Source organism: Canis lupus, chromosome 32, assembly GCF_048164855.1.
Source record: "Canis lupus baileyi chromosome 32, mCanLup2.hap1, whole genome shotgun sequence".
NCBI classification, from domain to species: domain Eukaryota; kingdom Metazoa; phylum Chordata; class Mammalia; order Carnivora; family Canidae; genus Canis; species Canis lupus.
In genome coordinates this window covers 19,658,150-19,670,826 of record NC_132869.1, presented here as the reverse complement: position 1 = coordinate 19,670,826, position 12,677 = coordinate 19,658,150, and the positions used below count along the sequence as shown (strand labels likewise).

Genomic DNA, 12,677 nt, shown 5'->3' with positions numbered 1-12,677 from the left:
CTTGGGATCAAGCCCTGCATCAGACTCCTTGCTCAGTAGGGAGCCTGGTTCTTCCTCTCCCTCTGCCTCTCTGCCTGCTTGTGCTCTGTCTCTCACTCTGTCAATTAAATAAATAAAATCTTAAAAAAAAAAAAAAAAGTAATTATTGTTAATAATTCCTGTTACCACTAGATGGCTCTCTCAGCACGTACTTTTAATCAAAAGGAATTTGTAGATGGGTATTTTGAAGTTCCCCTGTAGGTCTTATTAAAATTCATATTATCGAAATTAAAAAATAATAGTTTGTATCAGATTGTGATAAAATTTTTCAGAAGTAGTGAAAATAATTTAGGATGGAATTTGTTACAATGAGTTTTTAGATTACTTAACAGGAAGGGGTATTATGTGGGATGGCATTCATGTAGTGTATTTCAAGTAAATATATTTAACATTCATTAAAATTTATTGAATTGAATTATGCTTCTTTATTTGATTGGGGAAGAGTTATTTGCAATAGCAAAAAAGCAGCATTTTATTGCTAGCCTTTTGGTTTTATGTGAATCTAACACTTTATCTCTGAGGATTTGATAGATAATGAACAAAGTAAATTGAAAGGGCTGTATCTGGAGCTATATTGAACAATATAGCTCCAGATACAATTTGTTGTCAATTGTCAATTTGTTGTCTTAATGCAATTGAATTCCTCTGAGGATTAGAATTATTCTGGAGTATGTGTCGTTCCCCGCAGGTGAGACACTCAGAAGTGAAATTCTACATTTGGGCATTTTCATTGTTTCACATTTTACGAATTATCTTTACAAAAAAAATTAAGATTGCCTTTGATTTTGGTCTTACTTGATATTACGTGTATTTTCTTCACGTGATTCCTATTGATTTTTCAGTCTTATTAGATCCAATGCTGTCTTTCTTTTAACAATGTTTGTATTGTACCTTTTGTTAACTTGCAATGAAAATTATTATTATTATCTATCTGCATAATTTAAAAGAAATCATTAAAATACCTAATTATAAAGGAGAAATAGAAGGAAAGCACTTTATAATAAAATGTGTATTTCAGTATGTAAATCCTCCAGCAGACCACCCTAGATGACACAAGAGATTGTCAAATGCTTGCACCTGTATATAGAATCAGTGTGAAAATAAGCTGGGAAAGCTGGTTGATTTGGTGTTTTATGTTGGTGATTTAGATAACCAAGTGGCATCAACATTGGTGACACGATTTTCTTTCTTTCTTTTTTTTTTTTTTTTTTTTTGGTGACACGATTTTCAAAAATGATGAACAACTCCTAGTAAAATTCTGAACAAAACAAATAGATTTATAGTATGATTGCAATCTGGGATATTTGGGATACATTAATACCTGGAAAAAGACATTTGTTTACATTATTAGTTAAGTTCCAGCCCTAGATATATTTGGCCTTTGAAAGTCACCCAGAACATGTGACAATTCTTTGTCATACTGGAATGTCCCCTGAATTGCCGGGTCTCTAATATTCCAGACACATGCCCATTAAATGCTAGTAGCTTCTTCACCCCGCTCCTCCCCTCATCAGCCCCCAAAATGCCTCCATATATATCCAAAGGGCCCTCTAGGGGGCAGTGCTGCTACCATTTTGAGAACTGATTTAAAAGGATCTAGCTGTTTATCTGCTATATAGCTATGTTGCTCTTGGAACTTTAAAACCACAGTAACTTAAGTATCCTGAGTGTTTAAAAATGGTATGTTTTGAATAATTAGGACAATTACAGAATTGTGGTAGAAGTTGATTTAAGTGCATCATGGTTTTGTTGTAATTCATGTAATCAGATCAATAAGTTTGCTAGTTTAAGTACCCAATACCCGGCATCTTCTTCCCCCCCCCCCCCCTTTTTTTTTTAAGATTTTATTTGTTCATAAGAGACACAGAGGGGCAGAAACATAGGCAGAGGGAAAAGCAGGCTCCCTGTGGAGAGCCCAGTGGGGCACTTGATCCCAGGACCCCAGAATCATGCCCTGAGCCGAAGGCGGTTGCTCAACCACTGAGCCACCCAGGCATCCCTACCATGCATTTTCTTTATTTTTTCCACTCTTCCTGTTCAGTAAGTCAGTAGTATATAACTTTAATGTCAGCATTTACTTAGTTGATAGTCATACAATGTAATTTGTCCCTTAAACCACTTTTAAAATTAGGAATGATTTAGTAACATTATAGAAACCTTGTAAAATAGAGGCAAAATTTCCCATAATCTTGTCACTCTAACAATTGTTAATATTTTTTGCTATTTTGTTCTTGGTGTATAGCTTGACATTCAAAAATTAGTTTTGTATCTTTTTTACTTAATGTGATATAACTTTTTAATGTTATATAACTTTCAACTATTATTTTAAATCCCTGTATTTTTCTATTAGATTCCACAATTTATTTTCCTTCCTCTTAATTGGTTGTTCACATGATAAAAGTGAATATATAGGGATGCCTGAGTGGCTCAGCCGTTGAGCGTCTGCCTTCAGTTCAGGACGTGATCCTAGAGTCCCAGGATCAGGTTCGGGAATGGGCTTCCTGCATGGAGCCTGCTTCTCCCTCTGCCTATGTCTGCGCCTCTCTCTCTCTCTCTCTCTCTCTGTGTGTCTCTCATGAATAAATAAATACAATCTTAAAAAAAAAAAAAAGAGAAAGGGGAAAGACAGAGTATGTCACATTTTTTAAAAAAGTAAATATATGTAGGTTTGTGTAAGTATACATGTATACATGTACTGATAAATCTACTTCAGTATATTTTAATATTTTCTTTAGGATAGATCTCAGATGTCAGATCATCTATTGGGTCATGAGACTTGAGCATTTTTGTAACTTATACATTGCCAAATTGACATAAAAAAAAACAAACTGTTCCAAAAAAACCCCCAGCGGATCCATTTATAGTGCTATCAACATATGTAAGATGTCAATATGTAGAAGTATCAGTCTCAACTCATGCTTTTTAAAATTTAACTTTTAAATTATTTACATTTACATTTCTTTACATTTCTTATTTATTCTCAGTGACATTGAACATTTTTATGTTTGTGAATTATTTCTATTTTCTCTTTTGGAAAATATATGGTTATGCTCTTTGCTGATTTGTTGGGTTCATGGTGTTTATTTTCTCTTTTCATTTTGAGTCGGGCCTTTTACATAATTAAAATTATTAATGTTTCTTACATTCATTTTTGTGGCAAACATTCCTTTGTTGTCTTTGATTTTATTTTTGTTTTTTAATACATTGAAGTTTCATTTGCTACCCATAGAAGATAGTATGTGATATCAAAGAAAAGGATGTGGAGTCAAGAAATCAGGATTTTGGACGGAGATACTTACAATACATTACATGTCATATGACTCATATCCAGAACGTATGTTACATACTCCTATCCTGAATATATGAATAAGAAAGAACTCATATCTAGAATGTATGTTATGAATGCTTACAAATCATTAAGAAAAAGGTAGACAACCCAGTTTCCAAAAATGAGGAAAAACCCTAAACCACTACTTCATAAAAGATACCCAGATGTCTAAACCATCTGGCAGTATGTATGCTGAATGAATGCAAGCTGATTTTCTATTACCTGTGTAAGAAATATTTCGAAGGGCATATTTTGGGTGAAGATTTATTTCATTGTAAAACCACATTTATATTAAATTTTGGTCATCCAAGTGTAGTCACTGTGTTTTTTCCTAGTGTGGCCAGTTTAGATTTTATGTACTTTTCTGGAAGAGAGGTCCGTTTCTCTTTGCCTTATCCTGCCTTTCATAGGAAATGATTGCAGATTCTTTGCCTTTTTAGTATGATATAAATTTTTACTATCCAGCTGGTACCTATTTCCTAGGAAAAAAAATCCTTCATTAGAGATCAGTAATCTCTTTAGATCTTAATGTCTTTAGCAAGATTATGGAGTATCTTAGGTTCCAGTGACTCAGTCAACTGAGCGAATGGGAGGAAAATAGGGTGAAAGTGTTGTGTCACATACAGAAAGCTTGTAAAAAAAACCCTACATAAAACCCATAAATTCATGTGGTTGTTTTTCTTCTTCACCATGAGATATATTAGGAATTGTTTTTACCCTTATAAATGGAATAATTATAAGAAATTCTTTTCCTGCCTTGTGACAAATGGCTGTTTGGGACATACTCATCTCATTTAATTATTGTGCAAGTCTCCCAGCATTAGCATCTGTTACTGGTTACTCTGTCTTTTTGGTTGTTCCCATGTTGTAGAATCTACTAAAAAATATGGTGATGTAAACATAAATCTGTTCTTTCAAGGGATGTTTTTTTTTTTTTTTTTTAAGTCAACCCTTTTACATTCCCTAACATCTCTTCTAATTATGTAATACAGTCTATTCTGGCATAAATAACCTAAGTGCTAACTCCCTTCTCACATATATACATACTTCTCTCCCCTCTTTCTTAAATAATACATGTTGATACAAGATTGGAACACACTAATCAACATGACATCTCCCTTCTTATAACTTCTTTCCCCTTGACTATGTACCCAACTCTCAAAGGATATTCACTTTTTGAGGCAAATTCATACTGCAGGCACATTTTTTTCTTGTGTAAATCTCAGAGGTTCAGTATCTTCCCTTCCTCACAGGCTTCAAATTCTATCTGTTTGCCTTTGCTCAAGGTACTATACAGCATCATTGAATAGTCTTCTAGCTGAATAGTCCTTCTGATTTTGGGACCTTTCTTCTCAGAACCATCGTCCCTTGATTTTGAGCATCTCTGATATGTTCAAATCTTTCTTCCCCTGTGTTGTCTTGTCATGATCTTTCCTTAACACGTATGTCAGTATTTCTTATTCAAGAAGACACCACTCCCCATGCCTCATGCCCTCAAATACACACTCACACATCCTGACCTGTGACATTAGTCTTTTCAAGTATCTTGAATGCAAGATACAAACTTATACTTACTTTCTAGCTTCTCAATGAGACTCATAGCCTATTGATAATGTTAGACACTCTTTTCGGTATTTTCATTGAATGTGAATTGTGTGTCCTTTTCTGGAAGAACTTGAATGTATATTGACTGTGCAACAATTGAAAATACTTTTAAATTCTGAACATATTTTCTACTTTACCGTTATAAAAAACAGTTCTGATATATTTATTGTAACTTGCACCAGTTACAGAGGACAGTATCTTGTACCTTATTTCTATTTACTTTTTTTTTTTTTTTAATTTTTATTTATTTATGATAGTCACAGAGAGAGAGAGAGAGAGAGAGAGGCAGAGACACAGGCAGAGGGAGAAGCAGGCTCCATGCACTGGGAGCCCGACGTGGGATTCGATCCCTGGTCCCCAGGATCGCGCCCTGGGCCAAAGGCAGGCGCCAAACCACTGCGCCACCCAGGGATCCCATTTCTGTTTACTTTTATGAAAAACTTTATTATTGTGCTTCTCCAGTGAAAACAGTTTCTTGCCAGTTTTAAATATTAGGAAGGCCTTCTTTGCTGCTTACCTCATTATCTTTATCAGCTATATTTGGAGAATTCAAACTAATTTTATTATCTTAGGTAAAAACTTGATAAGAAAGGAAAATCTGTTCAAATTCAAATATAAATTACTGTTGTGACCTGTAGTCTCAGATTAACCATATCACAGACTTTTAGAGGGATAATTGAGAATTGGTATTAATAAAGATACAAGGGGAAAAAGTCACGTAATGGTATATAAGTAGAGATGTTAAATTCATCTTTGTTTTGTTTAGATGTCCCTGGTAGATTTGGGAAAGAAGCTTTTAGAAGCAGCACGAGCAGGTCAAGATGATGAAGTTCGTATTTTGATGGCAAATGGAGCTCCTTTTACTACAGACTGGGTAAAGAATGATTTTAATGTGCTGGTTTTTATTTTCTTCTCATTTATTAGCTTTTCCAGATAAAAATTTAGTATCGTGGTTATATATGGCAGAAAATTAATTTTTTTGGTGCAAATTTGTAGTTTTGGAATTATAGCTATCATTTAAGGGAGTGGTTTGTATCCTTATATATGTCATATGTGTATATGACAGCCTTACTCAAAGCTTCTGTCCACAAAAGGTTTTTTCTTTTAAACTTGGAGTTCAATATTGTAGGATGAATATAAAATGTAGCTGCTTGGAATTTAATTTAAAGGTTTAAATAACACAAGTAGAATTTGTAATTCAGAAAATAACAGATAAAGATCGTGGTTAATGTTATAATCGTTTCTAAAAAGGAAAAATGTTTGCGTTTCAATTGATACTGGCAACACTATTGCAAACATAACCAAAGATGGAGAAAGGAATGGGAACATGTCCTAGTAACTACAGAAGGCAGTTGTGAGGACAGCAAAAACCGTAACTGTACTAGTTCTCGGGGTTAGTCAAAAGAGGTGGTTTTGGCAGTATATAGAGGATTAGGAATCTGGATTAACCTGCCTACTGGTAACAACTAAAAATTGTAGATTTTAGCTTTTACTGTTTTTGACATACTTGTCCTGTGTTTTTATTTTTCATTAAAAACAAAACAAAACAATTTTTTTTAGAAGATTTTATTTACTTATTCAAGAGAGACACACACAGAGAGAGGCAGAGACATAGGCAGAGTGAGAAGCAGGCTCCATGCAGGAAGCCCGATGTAGGACCTGATCCCAGAACTCCGGGATCCTGCCCTGAGCCAAAGGCAAGATGCTCAACTGCTGAGCCACCCAGGCATCCCAAAAAGCAAAATGTTTTATTATGGAAAATTTCAAACATACATCAACCCCTTCAGCCAGCTTCAAAAATTATCAAATCATTGCGAATCTGTTTCATCTGTAACTTCATCCACTTTGTTCTGTATTATTTTAAAGCAAATTCTATGAACTATTTCATTTCATCCATAAATATTTCAGCATCTGTCTTTAAAGGTAAAGACTTTTTGATTAACTATTTTAAAAAATCTTCTTTAGTGCACTGATGAGTTAGCAAGAAAATAAGGGACTTTTAACCTGAAACACTAAGTGAACACCAGAACCTAAAGAAGTTTTACAAAAAAAAAAAAAGAAAAGAAAAGAAATTTTACCCTAAGAATATTTGCTGAACTTGGTGAATTTTCCTACCTCGTGGGCATGGGTTACTGAAGATAGAGACCTGAGACGTTCATAGGAGTCTCCTAGGAGATCCTCTCCTCTTAATTCAGGAATCCCAAAGACATGTACCTTCTATATAAGTAAACCAGAAGTACCACCTCCCTCTTCCTACCTGCTTCTGCCCTGTCCCTGTTGTTAGGGTACTGCAAGGAAAATGAACTGACTTGTATTGTAGTAAGTCACCAAATGGAAAAAGAGAAAAAATTATTGATGAGGATTTGTAGTCACAAGCCATCCTTTGTATACTTTTGTGACCCGAACTTATAAATACTTGAGCATTCTGCAAAACTGTACACTAAAAGATGAATTTAAAGTGATCTTTGGATTGAGGTTACCCTAGGTTCCTAGTAGAAACAAATGAATATTTTTTCTGGGGGAACCTACCTTCATCCAATTATCTACAAATGAAATTCCAAGGAAAGAACAGTCCACAGTAACTAAATGCACAAGGATACAAGGCAACTTAGATAATAACCCACTGAAGCAACTAAGAACAGAAGCAGACTGACAAGGATTTTAGGTAAGATTTTAAGCAGATTAGGAATAGCTAAGGAGAAAATGAGTGAATTGAAAAATATGTTAAAAAATCCAGAATGCATTATAGAGAAAAATGGGTAGAAAATTTTAAGATCTTAGGAGTCATGAATGCTACTGTGAGAAAATGTAATGTATCTAATAAAAAATCCACAAGAAGTGTGAAAATAGGGAAATAATTTTAAGATATAATGGCTGGGATTTTTTCCATCTCAGATTCAAGTAGCCCAACTAATCTCCAAGAGGATCAATTAAAGAATCCATGTCTAGATGCATCATAGTGGTACTGTGGTGTATCAAGACAAAAGGATCTTAAGGATTAGTATCCATAATACATAAGGACTTCCCATGACAGCAATAAAAAGACAAAGACTGGGCAAATGACTTGATATGGTACTTTACCAAAAAGAAAGTTCAATGACCAATAAATGTGAAAAGATGCTCAACTACAATAGTAATTGGGCAAATACAAAGTGAAATCGTGAAATACTATTGCTTATCTACCAGATTAACCAAAAAAAGTCTGGCAATATCAAACATTGGAGAGGATAAGTATAAACTGGTATAAACATTTTGGAGGACAGTTTGGCAGTACCTACTAAATTTGAACATATGTATAACCCGTGATGTAGCCTTTGAACTTATAAGAATATTCCCTCTTCCCCCCAAAAGAAGAATATTCCCCAAAGAAACTCTTGCTCATATACTTGAGAAATGTACAAGATTGTATTTATTGGTAGCATTATTTGTAATAATGAAAAACTGGAAACTACCCAAATATTCATCTGTAGATTAGTTAAATTAATTATGTTTCATTTATTCAATATAATTTTATAGAACAGAAAATTAGTGAACTAGACTTACATTCACTAACATGGGTAAATCGTATGAGTATAAGCAAAAGAAGGGGCAAGTCACAGAGAAATACATGCAATATGATTATTTACATAAAGTTGAAAACCGGTAAAACCCAAGTGTATTATTTAAGGATATATAAGTGGTAAAAAGCAAAACCAAAGCAAAGTAAAGCAATTTTTATTAACAAATTCAGGACAGTAATTGCCTCAGGGGCTGAGAGAGGGGTTTATGACTAGGGAGTGGCATGTGGGAAGATTTTAAATTGCTGGTAGTGTTTTATTTCTAGACCATGATTGTGGTTTCATGAGTGTTTGCCTAATTTTTTTTTCTTTAAACTATGTGTGTATGTGTTTTATGTCATCAACCAAAATGGTTAGATCTCAAGAAGAAAAAACACAAGTAAACCCTATATTTCACTAAGCAGAACTCATGGTTGCCCAGTGGGCTGTTGAGAGACTTCATTCAAAAATAGAATTTTAAGAGTATGAATTTTAAGAGTATAGAAAGAGCTATTATAGGAAAATATGATATTGCATGGAGAAATGATTGTTCATGAATTTTCTTTGATCTGCTCGAATGATCTTCCCTTAAAAACATAAGACTTTTAATAGTAACAAAATAATTATTTCCAGGGTAAATGATTTCCATTTTTATCATGTGTTGAGAACACATATAGCTTTGTATTATGACTCTTACTCAATGTGTGACTTCAGGCCAATTAGTAACCTCTGAGTGCCTTAGGTTCTTTTGCTACCAAATGAGGATAGTAACAGTACCTTAAAAGGAGAGTAAATGAGAAAATATGTGTAAAGGTCTTAGAATAGTGTGTGCCATAGAAAGTGCTTTAACAAAAACCTTAGTTGCCATTATTATAGTAGTCTTAGCAAATTTCATGTTCTAGTGAACCTTTTTTTTTTTTTAAGATTCAGTTTATTTTAGAGAGCATGCGTGCTGTGTGAGCAGGGTGAGGGTGGGGAAAGGGAGAGGGAAGAATTTTCAGCAGACTCTGCTCTGAGCATGGAGCCTGACACTGGGCTCACGACCCCAAGGTCATGCATGACCTGAGCCGAAACCAAGATTTGGACATTAATTGCTTAACTGACTGCACCACCCAGGCTCCCCATCTAATGAACTATCTTGGTTCTTTGGAACACCAGTGCCTTGGTAATCAGAGTTATAGTGACTTTCAAGGCTTCTAAATGGGTAACTTAATTCTAATTTTCACCTGTTAAAATGTATGCTTACCTTATTGGAAGGTTCTTCTTTACTTATATTTTAGAACTTCCCCTGCATATTGTGAATGTACTGTTATTGTAGTGGCTATACCACATGAAACCAATTTCAGGAGAACTGGGCTCTTTTGGTTCTGTCCTGACTCATCTTTGGCAAGCATACCTCAGATCAGATTTTTCCCTTAAAAAATGACTATATAAACTTATTTAAAAAGATCACTGAGTTGCTTTAATTAATGTATTTTTTAAGTCCTACAAAACAGTTTAATATAAAAATCTACACTATTAACGTTTATTTGATATGGATTTCATAGATGAAAAGTTTTGTATGAATCATATGAGGAAAACATTCTAGTACTCAGAAAAATTTCTCAAACCCTAATTATCTCTAATTCCTGATGAAATTAATTTTGTTCAGGCTATTTCTCTGTTAAAAAATAAGAAAATAAAATTGAATTAAAAGAAATATTGACTTTGCTTTCTCATTGAGAAGTGTAGGGGAATTCCTGAAAGCCTCTATGAAGCGAATGTGATAAGCGTACATTATATTCTTGAGTTCTGAGTTAACTATGTAAACAGATAATACGAAGATAATCGGTTTGCTATGTAAAAAGAAAATACAAAATAGAAGGTAGTAATAGAGGTGTTTTTAAAAATGATTATAAATGTGGCTTTTTTTTTTCCTTGTGGTATAGCTGGGAACCTCTCCACTTCATCTGGCAGCACAGTATGGGCATTATTCCACCACAGAAGTTCTACTCCGAGCTGGTGTAAGTAGGGATGCAAGAACCAAAGTGGACCGAACGCCATTACATATGGCAGCTTCAGAGGGCCATGCCAGCATAGTAGAGGTTTTGCTTAAGGTATGTGTTCTTTTTTTGCATTCTGCTTTTGAAAGTAAGCTCCAAAGGATTTATGGTTTTATAGGAGGGAGAAGGGAACTAGTTTTATTGAATGTCTGGTTTTTTTTTTTTTTCCCCCCTGTGTTGTCTCATTGTTTTGTGTGTAAGCCCATCAAATGAAAATAATCTTTAAAGTTTTCCTTTGTGGGAGAAAAAGAACAACTTCTAGATATGTTCTTAGTTAAGTCAGACAGTTGATTTCTTAGACCTTGGTCTCCGCTATGATAAGAGACTATGGCTTTGTCTTACCTGACATAGTTAAAATGCTTATGGAGGGAAACATGAAGCTTGGATCATTAACAAATTAATAACACAAGTAAGGATTTTTATTCTAGCCTTTAGATCAGCCTATCCAAAAGACATACAAGGTAAGCCACAAATGTGAATCCCATGTAATTCTAGATTTTCTATTAGCTGCATTAAAAAAAACTAACTTTAATATTATATGTTATTTAACTTCATATATATACAATATTGTCATTTCATCATGAAATCAATATAAAAGTTATTTTATTAATGAATTATCTTCTATCTTTTTTTTGGTGTTAAGTCTTTGAATGCCAGTGTGTGTTTACATATACAGTATACATCTCTGTTGGGACTAGCCATATTTCAAGTGCCTGATAGTCACATGTGTCCAGTGGCTACTATATTGGACAGTGCATCCCTGATAGCTCCCTTTTGTTTATTTATATTGTACTGGTTTTGAAAGCAAAGGATATTTTTGTATAAACAAGGAACTAGAATTAAAGAGGTTTCTGAGGAATGTTCATAGTTTCCCTTCGCTTTTTTTTTTTTTTTTTTTTTTTTTTGGTGAGAGAGAGTGTGTGCAAGTAGGGGTAGGGGCAGAGGGGGAGAGAGAAAGAATCTCAAGCAGGCTTCACACTCAGCACAGAGCCTGGTGTGTGGCTCAATCTTAGGACCTTGAGATCATGACTTGAGCTGAGGTCAAGGGTCGGATGCCTAACCAGTGGGCCAGTAAGATGCCTCAATCTTTTTTCACTTCATATGCCATTCTGTCCCATGATGCTCATAGCTTGATGACTGAAGAAATCATTGCTGCACTCCTAAGAAATTAGAAGGAAAATAATTAGGAAAGTTAGCATGATAGAAACTGATTAGGTCACATGTGCGGAGATTTGTGGAACAAACAGATTATTCAACACAAAAAAATAGAGAGCTGATCATGTTGGTAGCAGATTCTTTAAAGCATAATGGCTAGTATTTGCATATTAGGAATTCTTTATATTTCATATTTTAAAAATGTCTTATTTTGCAATATTTTTATAGCATGGTGCTGATGTTAATGCTAAGGATATGCTGAAGATGACAGCTCTACATTGGGCCACAGAACATAATCATCAAGAAGTGGTGGAACTTTTAATCAAATATGGTGCTGATGTACACACACAAAGTAAATTTTGTAAAACTGCATTTGATATTTCAATAGACAATGGGAATGAAGATTTGGCAGAGATACTACAGGTAACTTTTGGCTTTTAATTTGAGAAAATAAAAGGATCTCTGTCTTGTGGATGATTTGAGCTACTTAGCTTTTAGCTTTTCATTTTGGACTTGTTTATTTTAGACAGGCTTTTTCCTCTTTCACTTTCTCTTTTGTTTGTTACTGTTCATTATTCTGATTGTAAGACCATAGTCTTACATATAACATTAGAAGATTAGATAAGGTGATTACTTTCTGTGTTTTTAAGTTCCTGAATTCCCCTTCCAGACATCTTATTCTATTAATTATTTTTGTTGCATTTTTGGATACAATACAGTTTTTCAAAGTCTGTTAAACTTCCACTAAAATTTTTCTCTAGCAGCTATAACAGCATCCCCTGAGTGAGGGATACAGTCTCTATCACTCTGATTGGTTTATTTTTTGTCATCCTCAAAAAAATCTGTTTGGAAGCAGTTATTTATGGCTTTTGGGCTATTTTATTTTATTGTACTTACTTGAGAGTGAGTGAGCGAGCATGAGTGAGGGAGAGGGGCAGAGGGAGAAGTAGGCTCTCTGCTGAGCAGGGAGTC

At 34.3% G+C, this 12,677-nt stretch overlaps 1 protein-coding gene across 9 annotated transcripts in view; it reads left to right on the top strand.

Moving 5' to 3' along the window:
* Positions 1-12,677, top strand: part of GABPB1 (GA binding protein transcription factor subunit beta 1) — a 64,510-nt gene that overhangs the window by 31,209 nt on the left and 20,624 nt on the right. For all 9 annotated transcript variants that reach the window (XM_072808473.1, XM_072808475.1, XM_072808468.1 and 6 more), the window contains 3 exons: positions 5,739-5,846; positions 10,437-10,604; positions 11,934-12,128. In XM_072808473.1, the coding sequence (XP_072664574.1) occupies positions 5,739-5,846; positions 10,437-10,604; positions 11,934-12,128 (471 nt within the window). The remainder of the gene's footprint in view (positions 1-5,738; positions 5,847-10,436; positions 10,605-11,933; positions 12,129-12,677) is intronic.